This window comes from Hippopotamus amphibius, chromosome 3, assembly GCF_030028045.1.
Source record: "Hippopotamus amphibius kiboko isolate mHipAmp2 chromosome 3, mHipAmp2.hap2, whole genome shotgun sequence".
NCBI lineage: Eukaryota > Metazoa > Chordata > Mammalia > Artiodactyla > Hippopotamidae > Hippopotamus > Hippopotamus amphibius.
The window spans coordinates 46,445,906-46,463,033 of record NC_080188.1 but is presented as its reverse complement, the minus strand read 5'-3'; the positions used below and the strand labels follow the sequence as shown (position 1 = coordinate 46,463,033).

General features: G+C 39.1%; 1 protein-coding gene across 1 annotated transcript in view; it reads left to right on the top strand.

The window, feature by feature from the left end:
• Positions 1 to 3,959, top strand: part of BTC (betacellulin) — a 40,379-nt gene extending 36,420 nt beyond the window's left edge. Inside the window, exons 4-6 of the mRNA XM_057728557.1 lie at positions 384 to 530; positions 2,304 to 2,414; positions 3,854 to 3,959. Of these exons, the coding sequence (XP_057584540.1) occupies positions 384 to 530; positions 2,304 to 2,412 (256 nt within the window). The 3' untranslated portion in view covers positions 2,413 to 2,414; positions 3,854 to 3,959. The remainder of the gene's footprint in view (positions 1 to 383; positions 531 to 2,303; positions 2,415 to 3,853) is intronic.
• Positions 3,960 to 17,128: the final 13,169 nt, after the last annotated feature.

Sequence of the window (17,128 nt, the reverse complement as noted above, 5' to 3'; positions counted from 1 at the left end):
GGGAAATCCTGGGGATTTTTGAATTCCCTGTGCTGGGGGTATTTAAGCACTTGGGAGTGCTGTGTAGGGAATTTTATCATTCCCTCCCTTTCAAACTCAGAATCTAAAATTTCAAGATAAATTTTAGTAAATTGTTATCATCCCTATTTATTTCTATTAGGCATATTATTCATGATGTTCAAGGGATGACAGGTTGTCCGCAAAGAATGAAATTTCTCATGGACACAGTGGTTGTACAACCTAACATTTTTTTAAGGAATTACGCCCTTTATTAATTCCAAGTAATGGAAATAGTGTTAGTTTCTTCAAAAAAGAAATAGTAGAGATTCTTAAAAGTCTTTCGCTTTTGACCTTGTTGCCTTCTTTTTGTTTTATTTTTGTAGCTGTGATGAAGGCTACGCTGGGGCAAGATGTGAGAGAGTTGACTTGTTTTACCTAAGAGGAGATAGAGGGCAGATTTTGGTGATTTGTTTGATAGCAGTTATGGTAATTTTTATCATTTTGGTGGTTGGTGTCTGCACATGCTGTCAGTAAGTATTTTTAAATTTAATTTTAAGGAAATCTGAAAACTTTACCTTTCCTATCTTCTTTCCTTCCTTCCCTCCTTCCCACCTTTTCTCTTTCCTTTTTGCTTTAATTTAAATCACTTTTCACAATTTGCCATCATTTATTTTGAAGGATTTATAATAAATACATGACATAATTCGTGTCACTTTTCTGCTAATTATTGTAATTTAAAGTAAAATTTATATACATCTCCTAATTGAAAGGAGGTGGGTGAAATGGATGAAGGTGACCCAAATGTACAAACTTCTAGTTGTAAGATAAATAGGTCCGGGGATATAATGTACACATGGAGACTATAGCTAATACAGTATAATAATACAGTATTGTATATTTGAAAATTGCTTAGAGAGGAGATCTTAAAAGTTCTCATCACAAGAAAGAGAAATTTTGTAAATATGTGTGATGATGGATGCTAATTAGACTTATTGTGGTGATCATTTTGCAATATAAACAAATACCAAATCATTTGGTCGTATACCTGAAACGAATACAATGTTATATGTCAATCATATCTCAATTTAAAAAGTCAATTATTTAGTCCTAAAGTCAGTCATGTTTTGTGTGGGTTTGTTAATAGGCTAAACAAGACTTCTATTTTCTTAAATTGTATCATGACACAATAACTTTGAAAGAAACAAACAAATATCTTTTCTTCTTGGTCACATTAAAATAATGTATATTGTTTACAAAAGATGATTGCACTGTTTTTCCGGTATTTACTTTTCATTATATACCACAACTTTGGTAATCAAGAAAAACCTTGTTTTTTCCTCTGAGACAGAATGGCTTGGTGTAATACTTAAGTAAGTTTTGGAGACCAATCAAATTTTTTATCACACCAGGACTCCCACACAGCATGCTAAAAAGACACTTTCTTAAAACTCTGCCTTCTTGTCTGGAGAAGCCTCCTAAACTGTTAGATTTACTCTTGGGCTGTGGTATTCATTAGAGAATTCCTTTCTTTACAACATTCTTGGTAGAAAAACATTAGCATAGCTACTGGGAGTCTAGAGTCTTTGATTTTTGTCCCAGCTCTGGCTTTAAACATCTTTGAGACCTTGGGCATATTTCTTAACAGCTTTAAACTTTAATTTTATTTTCTGTAAGATGAGAGAATTAAACCAAATAACCTATAGGATTCCTTTTAGCTATAAAATTGAAAGGTATTTTTTAACATTCTATCTACTTCATGACAAAAAGGAGTTTTTGTAAGGCCAAGTTTGGGGCAGAGCTAGGAAATGCCCTATTTTATTACATGAATTTTGCATTATACTTTAAGAAAACTGGACTGCAGTCCAGAATATCTAACACATTTCTTAGTTAATATATTTAGAAAATTAACATATCCAGAGGCTACCCTCATTCTCTTGGTTTTCTTATATCTGTTTCCGTTTTGTGCTGTTTCTATTTACACACTAAATAATGCTTTTCAGTCTATTTTGTAAAATGACTTGGCCTGAAAAGTTTTCTTGTGCTCACCAAGCTCTATCAGCAATCAGGTACCACATTCTTCTTGTGAAGCTGTAACTACAGTCTATCCTCACGGTTACTACGGTAGCTATCATTTGAGCCTAGAGAAAGGGATGGGTTAAGAGAGAACCTAAAATATTTGTTTAAAAAGGAACCTATACATTTTTAACAGTCTAGAGATAAGATCATAGACTCTCTTGATAATTAATTTTGTGACTGCATTAACTAATAGGTCCACACTAATTTCTAATACTTTATTTTCCAAGTCCTCTTCGGAAACATCGTAGAAGAAGAAAGAAGGAAGAAGAAATGGAAACTCTGGGTAAAGATATAACTCCTATCAATGATGACATTCAAGAGACTAGTATTGCTTAATGGTAAGGGTGATAAACTTGGTAGATGGGGAACTATTCAGGTGACATTTACCTGGTGAAGTAGGTCTTAACTGCGAGTCATTGATTGGAATTTGATTATATTTTTAAACATCTAAAAATAAATTATTTTTTTCATAGAATCTGAAGCCAAATAAAAGACTTTCTCTTATCTTTCTTTTGCATGTTACCACAGAGATAGAAAGTAGACTTTTACAGTTTTTCTAATGTACTGAGATCAGTCTACTTGCTAGTTCTGCGTGGTTGTGGTGGTTATTTTATATTCTTATAAAATAGTATAAGATATTTGATATATTTTTCCTTTGGGGACCCAATGAAGAATTTTTGTTTAGACATCTCACATTGAAAGGGAATAACAAAAGCAATGTTTTAATAATAACTGCACTTATTGAGCATTTACCACATGCCAAGCACCGTTCTAAGCTCTTTTAAATGTTCTATCATTTGGGATCCCAGCAGGAATCACAAGTTCTCTCAGATTATCCAATAAAGACATTTCGATGAAGGGGCAGGGAGGGCAGGGATGAGGGAACCCAGAGGAATGTTGAGGATCCCAGGGTCTAGCAGTGGCAGGAGGCTGTCCCCTTCCTGTGTCGGGAAGGGCTGGGGAAGAGTTACCTTGGCACTGAGAAGCTGGCTGTGCTGGAAGGGCCCATGAGGCAGGAGCTACAGCTGTGGATGGAAATAGCCACGGCCATCACCTAAACAAGGAAGGAGGCAGGAAATGGAGAAAAATGCCTCCAAACCTTCTTTCCTCCTGCCTTCAGATCTTCAGCAGGTGCCTCCCACTAGCCAAACTCAATGGCCATCCAGAGGGTAAGGGAGCCCTTGTGATGCAATCTGTAGGTCAGCCCCATGGAGCATGGAGCAGGGCAGAGGAAGGCCCTAAGGGGGCAGACAGAGCATAGCTAGCTCAGTCGTGCAGGGTAGTTTTGTCTGTAATGGCATCAAACACAACCAAACTGGTTTAAACTAAAGGAAATGTATTGGCTCACGTGCACTGGCAGTCTGGAGGGAAGGTAGCGTTCGCACTTGCATGTACCAGAGTTCCCATGCAGAGGACTGTTATTTCTGTCTTTCTGCTCACCATTCCGAGAGTTGGCTTCATCCTTGGCTAATTCCTCTCAGGTCACAGAAGAGGCCAGTAGCAATCAGGGCCACATGCTTCCTTGTTTCCATCCAACAAGAGGAAGTTGTGTTTCCATAGCTTGCCCAGCAGTACAAAGAATCTCCTTTCCCAGAAACTCCCAACAGATTAATAGGCTATAGTAAATGCTTATCGAGAAATTATAACATGCTCCTAACTTATTACCAGAATGACATGAATGAATTGAGAACAAAAATGCTGGCTCTACATTTTTGTTTTTTAATTACATAGCACAATGCTTTTCAATGGCTTGCTCTTTTTTCCCTTTTTCCTACAGTCTATGAAGGTACCTCCAGGCTGGTGGCAAGCTACAGAATGGCTTACTCATTTGAAAATGGACAGAATATGTCTCAGGAAAACAGCTAGCAAAATGAATTTTAAATAATGTATCTACTTTTTGTTTGTAATGTTAATTTGTGTTGTTTACTATTGTTTTAAATAATAATAAGTAATTTTACTATTATATAGTATTTGGGAAAAGCACCCAGTTAAGAAGGGAAATTTTAATAAACGTTCATTTAAGTTTTGTCACCAGGATTACTAGTCAAACAAAAAAGAAGAGTAAGAAGGAATTTAGATCTTAGGAATTGAATTAATAATAAAGCTACCATTTATACAAAACTTACTACGTGCTAAGAGTTTGAAATACATTATTTCCTTTAATTCTTCAAGAATCTATGATCCTCATGTCTCATGTATCGAAACAAACCCTAAAAAGTTAAATAATCTAATTTAGATTTACAGAGTTAGGAACTGGTGGAGCTGAAATTGGAACCAAGATTTACCCAGGTTCAAAGTTTATGCTCTTAACCATCATGTTTATTCATTGGAGTTGTTGCAACCTAACTCACAATATAACCCAAGACTTCACACTAAACTGTGTTTTGCCATGACTCTGAGACACGGGTACATTTTCCTGCAGAAACTCAGAATGCAGAGTCCTGGATATATGTTACTGTTATCATCATGCTTTCTGTAGTCATGACTTCCATTATGTTTCTTTGCTCCTTTATAAATTCTCAGTAATATACATATGTTCTTACACTTAAGCAAACAGATTTGCCCCAGAGCTAGGGTAATGAGCAGAGATGCAAAGTAAATGCCTGACAGTCCTTAAGTCCCAGGTAAGTGTTTATGCTCGCTAAAGGATAGCACTGGCAGAGGCGATTTATCCTGGAGTAAATGGTCAGTGACAGCACAACAGAGCCCAGGCAGAGACTGGCTGTGACCATATCTCTATTTCTGTTCTTTTAAAAAACAGTACCTGTGATTGCTCTCAGGTGAATTTTGGCATGATGAAATTATGGCCATAATCATCTATTACGTGGAACCATCTTGCCAAATGCTCCTTCAACTCCATATGACGTTTAATAAAGATTCTTTTTAAACCTGAAAAAGCAGAATGCACATTTAGCCAAAATTCTATAGAATATGGAGTTTCTTACATTAGCTGGGTGGACAATTTACAAAAACTGATGACAGATATCCTCGAATTGCTACACTTTGGCTGTTGTGCCTGTCAGTAAAGCAGCTTTTCCAGAATCTTTGTAAATTTTACTTTGCAGTAAAGACTCCATACCCAAAGTGAAGCAGAGAATTCAGAGAAAAGGTGAAGTTGTATTTGACCTTTTAGCACATCATGTTTCAAGTGAGACTGAGGTTGTACTTATGTATAACACAGAAATAGCTCAAATGTCAATAAGAGCCAAGTCAAACAATGCAGAATTTTCTAAACCCATTTTTTCTCCTGACAATGAGCATCTTTGAAATACGATCAAAGACTATACTTTCAGGGATCATTTCTATAGTTTGTGAAATACGATCAGTTTCATCTGATCCATGTTGTATACACTTTATTTTCAAAAGCCTCCTCTGAGCTCTTTCTCTTTCTCAGTCTTCACTGATACCAAGAGTGCTTGAAACAAACACTTGTTAGAGCATTTAAAATAAATAAAAATGTTGTAAATGTTTCTTATTTCCTTAACAGAGGTTAGTTGACCAATGGAATCTCTCAAGGCAATTTAAGCTTGGGAATTTTGTTTTGATGCTAAAATGTTGATGGTGTCTCTTGAAATCTGGTACATCTGAACTACCAAGAAAGAACTTCAAAGATTTTCATATCTTTTTAAAATGTATTTTATAATTGTTGTGCATATGAGTTGACCTTGTTTATGTATACTGTCAGTATTACCATGTAATAAAATAAATTTATTTTTAAAACAAAACAAATATATGTTTACTTAGGAATTTTCCATTGTTACCACAAATTACGAATAGAAATAAATTTGAATATTATTGCCTTAAAAAACCTTGTATTTTATAGCAGCTGTCATGAATACCTTTGAAACAGTTTACTCTGACCATATGTTTTCCTTAGAAACTAAAGAATTTGGAAGTGTGGTAGACACCTGTGAGATTATCTGCCCAATAACCTAACCATATTTTTTAACCCCACCTCCAGCTTCATTTGGTTGGTCTGAGGTGGGCAATTAATGAAGTTGGACCAACTGGAGTCATTCCCAGGGAAATTGGGAACTTGAAATAAAGTTACTCTCTTTGGGTTCTTGGGGTACACACGTGTGCTTTTTGACACCATTGGCAGTCTCGTTGTGCTCCACATGGACCAGAAATGTAAAGGAAGCTGGCGAGGAAAGAATAGAGATGAGAAGTGAGTTTCTTGGTAGTCCAAGTTCCTGTCCCGTGCATTCTCAAAGTTTAGCTTCATTCCATTCCTGTATGCAGCCTCCATGAGACCTGTTAGTATCTTTAGAATAAATTCCTCATTTGGCTTAAGCTAGTTCTATTTCATTTCTGTAAGCTGGAACCAAGATCCTAACTCCAGTGCATCATGAGACTGTGGACAACACTTTCTTTTCTTTTTTAAGAAACTTTATTGAGATACAGTTAACATACAATAAACTGCATATATTTAGAGTGTACAATTTGGTATCCCAATCTCCCAATTCATTCCCCCCCCAACCCTCCCCACTTTCCCCACTTGGTGCCCATATGTTTGTTCTCTCCATCTGGGACAACAGTTTCTTAAAGCAGAAATGACATCCTTTATGAAACGATACTATCAAATTATGCTTCCAGTTGTATTAGAGGAACACTTCTGGCAACAGTATTCCATTTTCACTGTGTAGGCACTCAGGACCATGATTGCAGGGGATCATGGAGACAGCAGCGTGTCCAGCAAGCATTGACAGAGCACCTCCTGTATTCTAGGCACTGCTCCATCCACTGTGACAAATGCTAAGGAGGATGAAGACATGGTCCCTTAGGTAGTTTACAGTTTAATGGGAGAAACAGCCTCTCAGAGAAATTTTCAATACAATTTGGGGCTCTGAGAGAGGCTCAAGGTATTATGAGATCATCGAGGAGGATGACTTAGCCAGTTTAGAAGGAATTGGGGAAGGCTCTGGAGGAAAACTACATCTGAGCTGATGACTGGCTCTGAGAACAAGGGCCTTTACCTCAAATCCTGGGTAAAGCCAGCTGTTTGTTGGCTGCTTGTCATATTCTACAGAACTTCTTGGAAAGCTCTAGCAGTGGGGGACTAGTGGGTGTTGCTACAAAAGAATATGACAAGAGAAGGAATCAAGGCTTCATGCCTTATTCCAGAATGTCCTGCACCTGACAGGGTAAAGTATACTGGCATGTGAGCTGTGAGGTGAGATGTTTCTGGTTCCAATACTGTTATATAGTGATGGGCTGAGATGGAGGAGAGCTTTTGATTTCTTTCCTGAAGTGGATTATTTGGGCCTTTTACATTTTCCACTCTATATTATTGCCCGTGGTATAAACAGGTTACATAGAGAGTAGAGTAAAATGTTCTGGGTCAAATAACTTGCCATTTAGATAAGGCCCTGGTTTGTACAAAATTTTATGAAGGAAGTCTAGCACATATTTCAGTCTCACGGTTTTACGGCCAAGTTATTGCCTTAATGACACTTTCACTTTAGTACACTCTGCATATACTATTGATATCATATGAGAACCTAAGTATATTGGGGCATCGTTGTCATCCATTCATTCAAAAATATTTATTAAGTACCTACTAAGCGCTAAGTACCTTAGGCTCTGGGACCTCATCAGTGGACAAATAGTGACCTCATGCTCACCAGTTTATGTTGCAGTGGATATAATTTTTCAAAGCACTGAATTTAAAACAAGGTTTATCCAAGAAGTTATGCTATCCAGAGGATATTGTCATTAGGCTTGCAACCTATACCGCGGTCTTGGAGCATGAAACTCAAGATGAGCGTTCACAGATGAACTCAGTGTATGGGAAGATGAGCAGACTTCCACTGACCCTGAAATAAATGACATATTTTAACAATGACTGTCAGGAGCAAAAATGTATAACTATGTTTCTTTGGTGTAAGAATCTTGCTTTATACATTTTTTTGTTATGGTTGATGAATATGGGTGCTATATTTGGGCATCTGTTCTTCTTGAAAGCATCTTCTATGCTTCAAAGCATTTTTTCTGCAAAGAAACCTGTTCCCATGTGATCAGCTTTGGCAGCTGAGTGTTGATGCCAGAACATAACGTGCGAATAGTCTATTCTTGTCTGTTTGCTAGTGTTACTGGATCCTGAGAATGTGTATCTTATAATAACATCTAGTTGGCACTCCTGTAAGCGCATTCGTCCTCAGCACCCGTCAGCTATTGGTGTCTGAAGTATTCTGAAATTCTATATTAGGAAACTAAATAAATGATACAACTCCAAAAACTATATCAGCAATTATTTTCAATAGATAAAATTATGTTTGTGCTATTGGAAATTTCAAAATGTGGATCTCTAGGAGTGTTTAAGCAACAATTACAGGCAGTACTTGTGTTATAAAAGAAATGTTAACCAAACATGTTTTTAAAGAGCTTTTCCTTCATTTTTTCTTATACTTACTCAGGTTTAAGTTCCCAGAAAAAAAGCGCAACCGAGGGACTTCAGTATGTATTTTCCATTTTCTCCTTCTTCAGGTCATTTAAAAGAAGTCAAAGAAACAATCCTTCACAAACACAGAACTCCGTGTTGCTTGCTGCAGAAAGTATAATCATTCTTGTACGGCGTGTGCAGAATGATAAAATATTTTGAAGCTTTGTGATTCAAGCTGGATGCAGATTTGTCATATGCAGGGTATTAGTAAGCAGTGAGAGAGAACCTTTTTCTGACTGCTCTGTAAAACCGTTTTTGAAATACTGCCATGTATAAACTAATTTTAATAAACCTGTTTCTAGCATATTCTTTTTTTAACACCCTAGGAACATTTGTTTACTCAGTGATCCAGAACTAGCAATCCTAAACAAATCATTTGCACAGTGTTTTTTGTTTGTTGGTTGGTTTTGTTTATTTTACTTCTGAAGGTGATTCAGCTTTATGTCCTGCACCACCATCCCTCTGCCTCCTAACTCCAACCACATGTCAAAGTACCTGAACTCTTGGCCAAACTGGTGCTCCTGATCATCCTGTGAATGGCATCGGGATGGGGGAAACATGTTTCTGAACTGTTATAACGCAAAGGTTCTGAGCACAGAATCTTTTTTATTTTTTAATAATTTTATTTATTTATTTATTCATTGGCTGTGTTGGGTCTTTGTTGCTGCACACAGGCTTTCTCTAGTTGCAGAGAACGGGGGCAATGCGTGGCCTTCTCCGTGAGGTGGCTTCTCTTGTTGCGGTGCACGGGCTCTAGGCGCTTGGGCTTCAGTAGTTGCGGTGCGTGGGTTTAGTTGTTCCACAGCTTGTGGGATCTTCCTGGACCAGGAGCTCGAACCCATGTCCCCTGCGTTGGCAGGCAGATTCTTAACCACTGTGCCACCAGGGAAGCCCGAGCACACGGTCTTTATATTCAGACAAATCTGGGCTTCAATCCCAAGTCTGTCACTTACTGTGAAACCCTGGGCAAGTTACTCAACCCTACTGATTTTCTCATCAACAAGGTGAAAATAAAGAGTAAATAGGGTGGCTGAGAGGATTAGATGAGATAATGCCAGCAAAATGCTTAGCCTAGCACCTGGAGTATTTTAAGCATTCTCTAGGTAAAGGTTCAAGTAATATTAGTTATTGTTAGAGAGACCAGTGCTATTAAGGATGACAGTGGTGATGATGATGTTCTCTGATGGCTCTGAAGGAAAACAAGGAATTCTTTTCTGAAGTTAAGTTGCTGCACTGATATAGTAAAAGGTCTCTGTATTTTCAAGGATTCACGATCCCCATAGAAAGGAATGTCTTTCTACTCTTGTCTGAACAAGCCATGTTTAGGTGAAGAATTCCTACTCAGTGACTGGCCCTATGCAACTGCCTCATTTCTCTCCCTGTACTCTTCCTCTCTCCTCCCTACTCCTTCCTTGAAAGTACCCAATGAGAAAAATTAAGGAAGAATTATTACATTGCTATTGAAAATAATTAAAGGCCTAATGATTTTTAAATTATGCCAAGATCAGTTTGCTATTTTTGGAGGTGGAGCTGCAGCTTACCACTTACAAGCTCAACGATACCGGAAGTGTTAGAAATAGTTTGGGTCTGGGCCTGGGAATACCCTCTCATATTGGTTATTCACAATGTTCTTGCACAGTAAGAATTATCATACACATTTTTACGAGTATGAGCTAAGGCTCAGGAAGCTTAAGTCCCCTGCCAGATCACATCACTAGTAAATCACTGTCACCTGCCTCTTAACTTCGGTATCTCAGACTTTGAAATAAAAGTACAGCTGAAATTATCTACCTTCCATAAGGAAAGAAACAGAAATGTGTTGTTCTAGACTCTGCCAATCAGCTACATAAATGCCTATTAAGATTATGTGGTTGACAATACTTTGAGACATTTTAAAAGGTGAAAACTGAACAAGAATAAAATAAGAGGATTCTGCAACAACCAGCTGATTAGTTTCATGTTTATTTGTTTTTAAAATTCAACCTTTCAGCCAGATCCAACAGGCTTAGCTATCTTTTCTTAAGCCTGTTAAAATATCTGAAAATAAGAGAAAAGGACGTTGAATAAGACACATAGACTGAGCAACAGGGCATGCACACTAACTCAAGGTACGCATATGATGCTCTTATTGGAGAGTACTTGATTTGATGGGACAAAATAATTGTTCAGACCACAAAGAATATGAGGAAGAAACAGCCTGGAAAGTATTTGGCTGTTTCTGAAGCTTTTGCAAATAGTGAAGTTTTATACAAATTGATGTAATTTAAAAATATTTTTCTGATACCTCAAATTAACTCCATATTGCTCGAGTACCTTGAATTCAATGAAACTTCCTTAATTTAAACCTCACCCATCTAGACTTTGTCACCACTTAGGCATAGACTAGGAAGATCTTTACCTTCACGGAAATGAAGAAATAGTATTTTTAAAACAACATACAGTAGATATCAATGTTATAAACCTTTCCAATACATGGAAAATTATATTTCAGTAGCAAAATTTTTTTTCATGATAATATCGTCACCTTACGTGACATTAGTACATGTTTAAAATCAAATGTGTCGTTTTTGTAAACTACCTTCAGGTCCTAATTCAGCTGATGAAATACTTCTGAAAGCTGACCGTGGGCGTATACCCACAAATATTGTAAGTGCAGGAAGGCTAGAAAGGAGAACAACAGACGGCGTATTTCTTTCAAGTAGGAGAAAAGACATATTCACAAATAGTTATAATAAAGAGCCGAGTAAGTTTCATTTGTTCATCCAATGAATATTTCGCACTATTCTATGCATGGCATGGTGCCAAGAGCTCAGGATAAAAGGATGAACTAGATCTTGTCCCTGTCCCCAAATGTGACTCTCCAGTAGAAAAGATGAAAGTTTTACATGTACAAATAATACCTTGCCAGGACGAACTAGGGATTGAAAGGATTCAGGAAGACTTGTCAGAAGAGATGTCTTCATTTATCTAGGCCTGAAAGAATGAGTGGGATGTGAGAAGACAGACATTCAAGTGCCTGGGTTAGTGCAGAGGAGAGCACAGGAGAGTCCATGATTGCTTAAAAGGGGCAAATGTGCTCCTTTCATGCTCTGGCATGATGCTCAAATGGACAATAATGATGACCAGGACAAGTGTACTCGTAACCAAAAGGAATGTCTGCTTCCAAACAGAGAGTACTCTGCCCAATGGATCAAATGTTCTTTAGGGCGTCTATGGTCAAAGTGGGCGCATGGTACCTATTTCATACCGTGTGGAGTACACCATAAATCAGGGGCACTGTGTAAATTGATACCCAAGAATACAATGAGCTATTAACAGTGATATGCCAAATTATCACCAGTGGTATACTGGGGCCTGGGGCTAAAAAAAAATGTGAGTCCCTATGACTGCTTATTTACATTTTGAACTAAGAAAAAAAAAGATAATAAAAATTCTGTAATAACAAAAATGACTATATATGTAAGAATACATGACTACTATACAAAGGCCCGCATTGCCCACTCTGTTCACATGCCCTGGTCAGCGTTCGTAAACTTGCCCTGCTGGGGATCTGATGGTAGCAGGCGGGGAACTGCAGGCTGATTGGAGGCAGACTGTTTCCATTGCATAATAATGCAAGATGTGCAAGTAAATGACCACTGCTTGTCTTTATTTATAATTTTGATAGTTTATTCATCATGCACTTTTTGCTTGAATTTTAATTTGAAAAAATAGCATTGCATGTTATTTATCTTGAATCCTCCGTTTCGTGGGCACCTCCCTAAATTTTGCTCCAGGGCAAGTGACAGCCTCACTCCCCTCACTCTAATCCCAGTGCTGATTATGGATAGAAGGTGGGGAGAGGGACTAAACTCAGCAGGCTCTACATGCAGTTTTCCATAAACAAACACCCGCGAATAAAATCTCCACTAGGACCTCATGAATGTTACATGTCATTATTCCCACTAACATCCTAGAGATTTAATACAAAAATCTTTGGGTTGAATTTTAATGTGAACTCCATTCCTTCACATTCCTTTTAATGTGAAAGGGCTTTGGGCAAATCACATACATTTACTCAGCCTCAGTTTCTTAATCTATAAATTTGATACACTTGTACCCATTGCACTACATGTTGGTGGTGTGCATAACTGAAACACTGCTCATGCAAACCCCTGGCCAGAGTCAGCTTTACGGGCATTGGACCTGTGAAGCACCCTGGATCCTGTGCCGAGATGGCCCCGCACAGATGCCCAGTGTTTTTGTTTGGCATCGGACCCCACAAGTTAGATGGCCAGTCCTGGTCCTGGCAGAGCGGGCACTCAGAAAGCATTGGTGCACCTGGCTGTACTGTAGTTGATGTGTGGATCCACACGTTTACTGAGAGTTTGCCCCGTGCTCAGCAGATGAGGATCTGGATATTTAAAGATAACACTGCGTTAGTTATGGCCTTTATCTCCTGTTTAGGGAAACCAGAATGGAGTGAAGGATACAATGGAGACAGTAGGGAGATGTGACTGATGGTGACTATAAATGCAGTTGTATTTTGGAAAATATAAAGTTCCCCCCTCTTTTTTAATTGTCCATCAACACCGGAAGACACACCCAGTCCAGGTAGGAGATCCCCAGTCCCTCAGAGCTATGTTACCATCCATTAGGAGGGGGTTTTCCCTCTCCACATCAGAGTGGTCTGCTCTAAGGCAGGTAGCTTCTTCAGCACCTCCACGCCTTGGACAGCCTTCTATAGCTCTCAGGTCATCATGCCCTGTTCTCATGGGTATCCATTAGTCAGCACCTTCTGGGGTCTTTAAGCCCCCAAGGGGGTCACACTTCACCAGATTCTTGTCCTCGCCTCCCTGACCCTTTTCCCAGCAATGCGGTCATCTTGACTTTTTCAACACTCTAAACATGAAAAATCCATTTATTTTATTAAGTTATAAAATTGAATGGAATCGAGACACAAAGTCTGGCTTATGATTTCATCGGTTTGATCCCTCATTCCTCTAGCATCTTTTCTTTCTCAGTGGTCAAACAAAAGCTGATAACTTTTTTGGGCCAAAAGTTTAAGGATCACGAAAGCCTGCCTACTCCTAGGAGGGAAGAGAAATATATGTATGCAATCTCTAGCAGCTCACTTGCTCACTGTGAGTTAACAATGCAATGTTTTTTCCGAATGGGTCACTCAGTGCCATCGTCAATAAACCATCCTTCCCCATAGATGAGGCAGAGGGTACTAAGTACAGTAGAAAGACTTGTAACATGCAGGTTTTTGAACAAAATTATTGAGGTATAATTGACATATGACACTGAATTAGTTTTAGGTATACAGCATAATGATTTGATATGTCTATATTTTGCAAAATGATTGTCACAATAAGTTTAGTTAACATCCACCATCTCACATAGTTACAAAGACATTTTTTTCTTGTGATGAGAACTTTTAAGATCTACCCTCTCAGCAACTTTCAAAAATACAATACAGTATTGTTAACTATAGTCACCTCGCTGTACTTCACATCCCCAGGACTTATTTATCTTATAATTAAAAGCTTGTGCCTTTTGACCACATTTAACCATTTCTTATTTTCTGATATTTTTGTATCTTTAGAGTGCATCCTCAGCTTCTTGTAGAAAGGTTCAGGTGTGATCAAACTAATCCTTTTCCTGCTGGGTCACTGTCTGTGTGGAGATGCTCTGAGCGACTTTGATAGTCCACCTTGAAGATGTAGCTGGTCAGCTTATGACCAGAAGATACAGAGTTACTCATTCTCCTCCTGTTCCAGATGCAGCCTCACCTACTTTTCCTTAAAGCAATCTGTGATGGAACACCCCTATAGTGCACCCATTTCATCTCTGAGGAGATTTCGGTGATTAGTCCCAGACTTTTCAAGTTAAGAATTGGTAGGGAGCAATTTGGACCCCATCATTCCAGGCCTTCAGAGGAACTCCCATATTCTAATTCTTCTTCTCCACCTCCCCTCACCTCATAGCATTCTTCCTTTACCTACCCCCTCCCTTCATGTTTTCTGGGATCCATTTCCTCTCTCCTTATCAAATCTCAGTCTCCTCAGGTCCCTCTGTGGTCTCACAAGTTTAGCAGGCTTAACCATTGAATGCCTGTGTCTTTTCACAATAAAAGTATGGGCCTTGTCCTGGGGTCTGTTAGCGTCTTTCCTACCTCCTCCCTGGACAAGGTAGAGAAATGTAAACGACTTCCGCGATTCTCCTACTAAGCTTCTAACCAAGCAAACTTTGCCACTAGAAGGATTAATTCTCCATCATACCCCTTCAAGAGAAATCTGTATCCCTTTTGTTCGTGAGGTTATTACTAGATTTCTTGAAAACTAATAACTTGGCGTTATTTTGCTGTGCAAGCATTTCTGCCTCCTCCTCCCATCCCCCTTGGGTTACATCACAAAACATTTTCTCTTTAGTAAAGAGCACCTTATAAAAGGGGAGTGGGAGGTCTGGAGTTCATTCCACTACAGGGCTTTAGACAGAGTTCAGATTTCAGGAGGCAAGAAGAGCTGGATCTTGTCTATTGGTGAGAGAGCTACGGAGTGGGTAGAATATCACTATGTGAGAGGGTAGGGGGAGAGATTGTGCTTAAGGAGAACAACCATTACAAATCAGATCACATGGGTTTGTAAATGTGGGGCACATTTGGAGAGGGTTGTATGGACAAGATTGCCAGATAAGAGAAAGACACTCAGTCAAATGTGAATTTCAGGCAAACAACAAATAACATTTTCATATAAATATGTTGCAAACATTGCTGTTTAACCGGGATTCCTGCATTTTTATTTTCTAAATCTGACCACCCTAGTATAAAGAGTGGAGTACGGGATGTTGAGGGGAATATACCTGAAGATGAGGCTCTTAGGGAGGGATGGCACAAGATCACAGTGGACCCGATATGCCAGGCTAAGAATTCTTGGACCTTACTGGATGAGAAAGACAAAAGCTTTGGAGCAGGCAAGTGACACGATAATCTGTATCATTTAGGACGATAATTCTGTAAGAGATGTGAGCAGTAAACTGCAAAGCTAAGACATGGAAGGTAGAAGAAATGACAGGAGCTGGAATTGGGAGGTGTAAATATACAGGCTGTGATATACTTAGGACATTTTTGTGAGAGAATGAACATGTTCTTTGTGATATGTTGAATTTGGAGATGCGGAAGAGGAGAGAGTGAGGGAAGACTGATAGTAAACACTGATGACCAGGCAGTTTTTGGTGTGATTGAGATGATGGATTGGAGGAGGAGGAGCAGGCTGGTGAGGGGGGCTTAGTTAGCTAGTAAACATAATGACCTTGGTTTCCAAAAATGGGATTCTGAGGATTCTGGGAATATGTTTGTAGGGGACTCAGCAAGCAATTGGGAATGTAGAACTGGAGATCAAGGAAAGTCCAGGTCAAGAAAAAGACGAGACTTGAGCAGGGGAAAGACATAACGAAGTAACAGCCTCAAGAAGAATCATTCAAGACTACTGGAGACGGACAGAGGGGCACAGATGCTGTCATGAGGGGAAGCTGGGAGGATGTGCAGTATCTTGATGTAATAATAGGAAAGTAGAAATGGAGAGATAAGGGGTAAAACTTAGATCACGCTTCAAAAGAAAACAATTAGGATTTGACGTTAGATACAGTTGGGAATAAATGAGAGAGGGAGGATCAGAGGTGCATTTGATGTTGTGAACAAGACAGGCTGGAACACAGAAATGCCACGTACATGATAGCAAGAGGAGGTGAGGTGGGAGCTGACTTTAGTGAGAGAAGGTAAGTTCCAGTGTACATTGATTGGGTTGCAGTTGTCTATAGAATGTCGAAGTCAGCAAGATATCTTGCTAGTGGTTGCAACACCTAAATCATACACAGGGTCGGAAATAAAGATTTTGCAAAGAGATGGAACCACCACAAGTGAATGGTTTTCCATTGTAAATATAGAGCAGGAGTCTTAGCCCTCAGAGATGCTATGAAATCTTTGAAAAGAAATGAAAATGTGTGTGTGTGTTACAGTAAAAAAAAAATGCAACTCGCACTCCAAATTGGTTGTGCAGGGAAAATGTCGAATAAATTAATTCAGTCCATTACTGATTAATTTTTCTTTCTTGAATGCTTACAAGTGGGAAAACAAACTAATGAAACACGCAACCTGGTTTACTCTTAGTCCACCTGCGTAATGTAAAAAAGTTCCTTCCAGAAATTTCCTGAATCCCTTGGAATACAAAACGGAGGCTTTCAGGGAGTTGCCATCTCTTCCTGTTTCTCTCACAAAGGTGGTGCGCAGGGGGTGAGGAAAGGGGCTTTGGCCTCATGTGGGTGGTTGGGTTGTTCTAGGAGGTATCCACTGCTATCAGGGGCACGTCCCCTGACCTGACTGCAGTGTGTTCTGCTGGCCTTGGATGCTGAAATCTACAGCAGGTGACCCCGTGGTCCTATCCGACGGCCTTCATATGATCCCGGGGAACAGTAACCATTCTTTCTGACTTGACTTCCCATATCTTATTGGCTTCTATCCCTCATCCACCACCTGGCCTCTGACCCAACGGTCCATCACAGTCTCCACAGTGTTATCTCACTCTGTGCAGCAGGCCACATGGCTAAGTGACTAGCCCTCAACTCAGCATC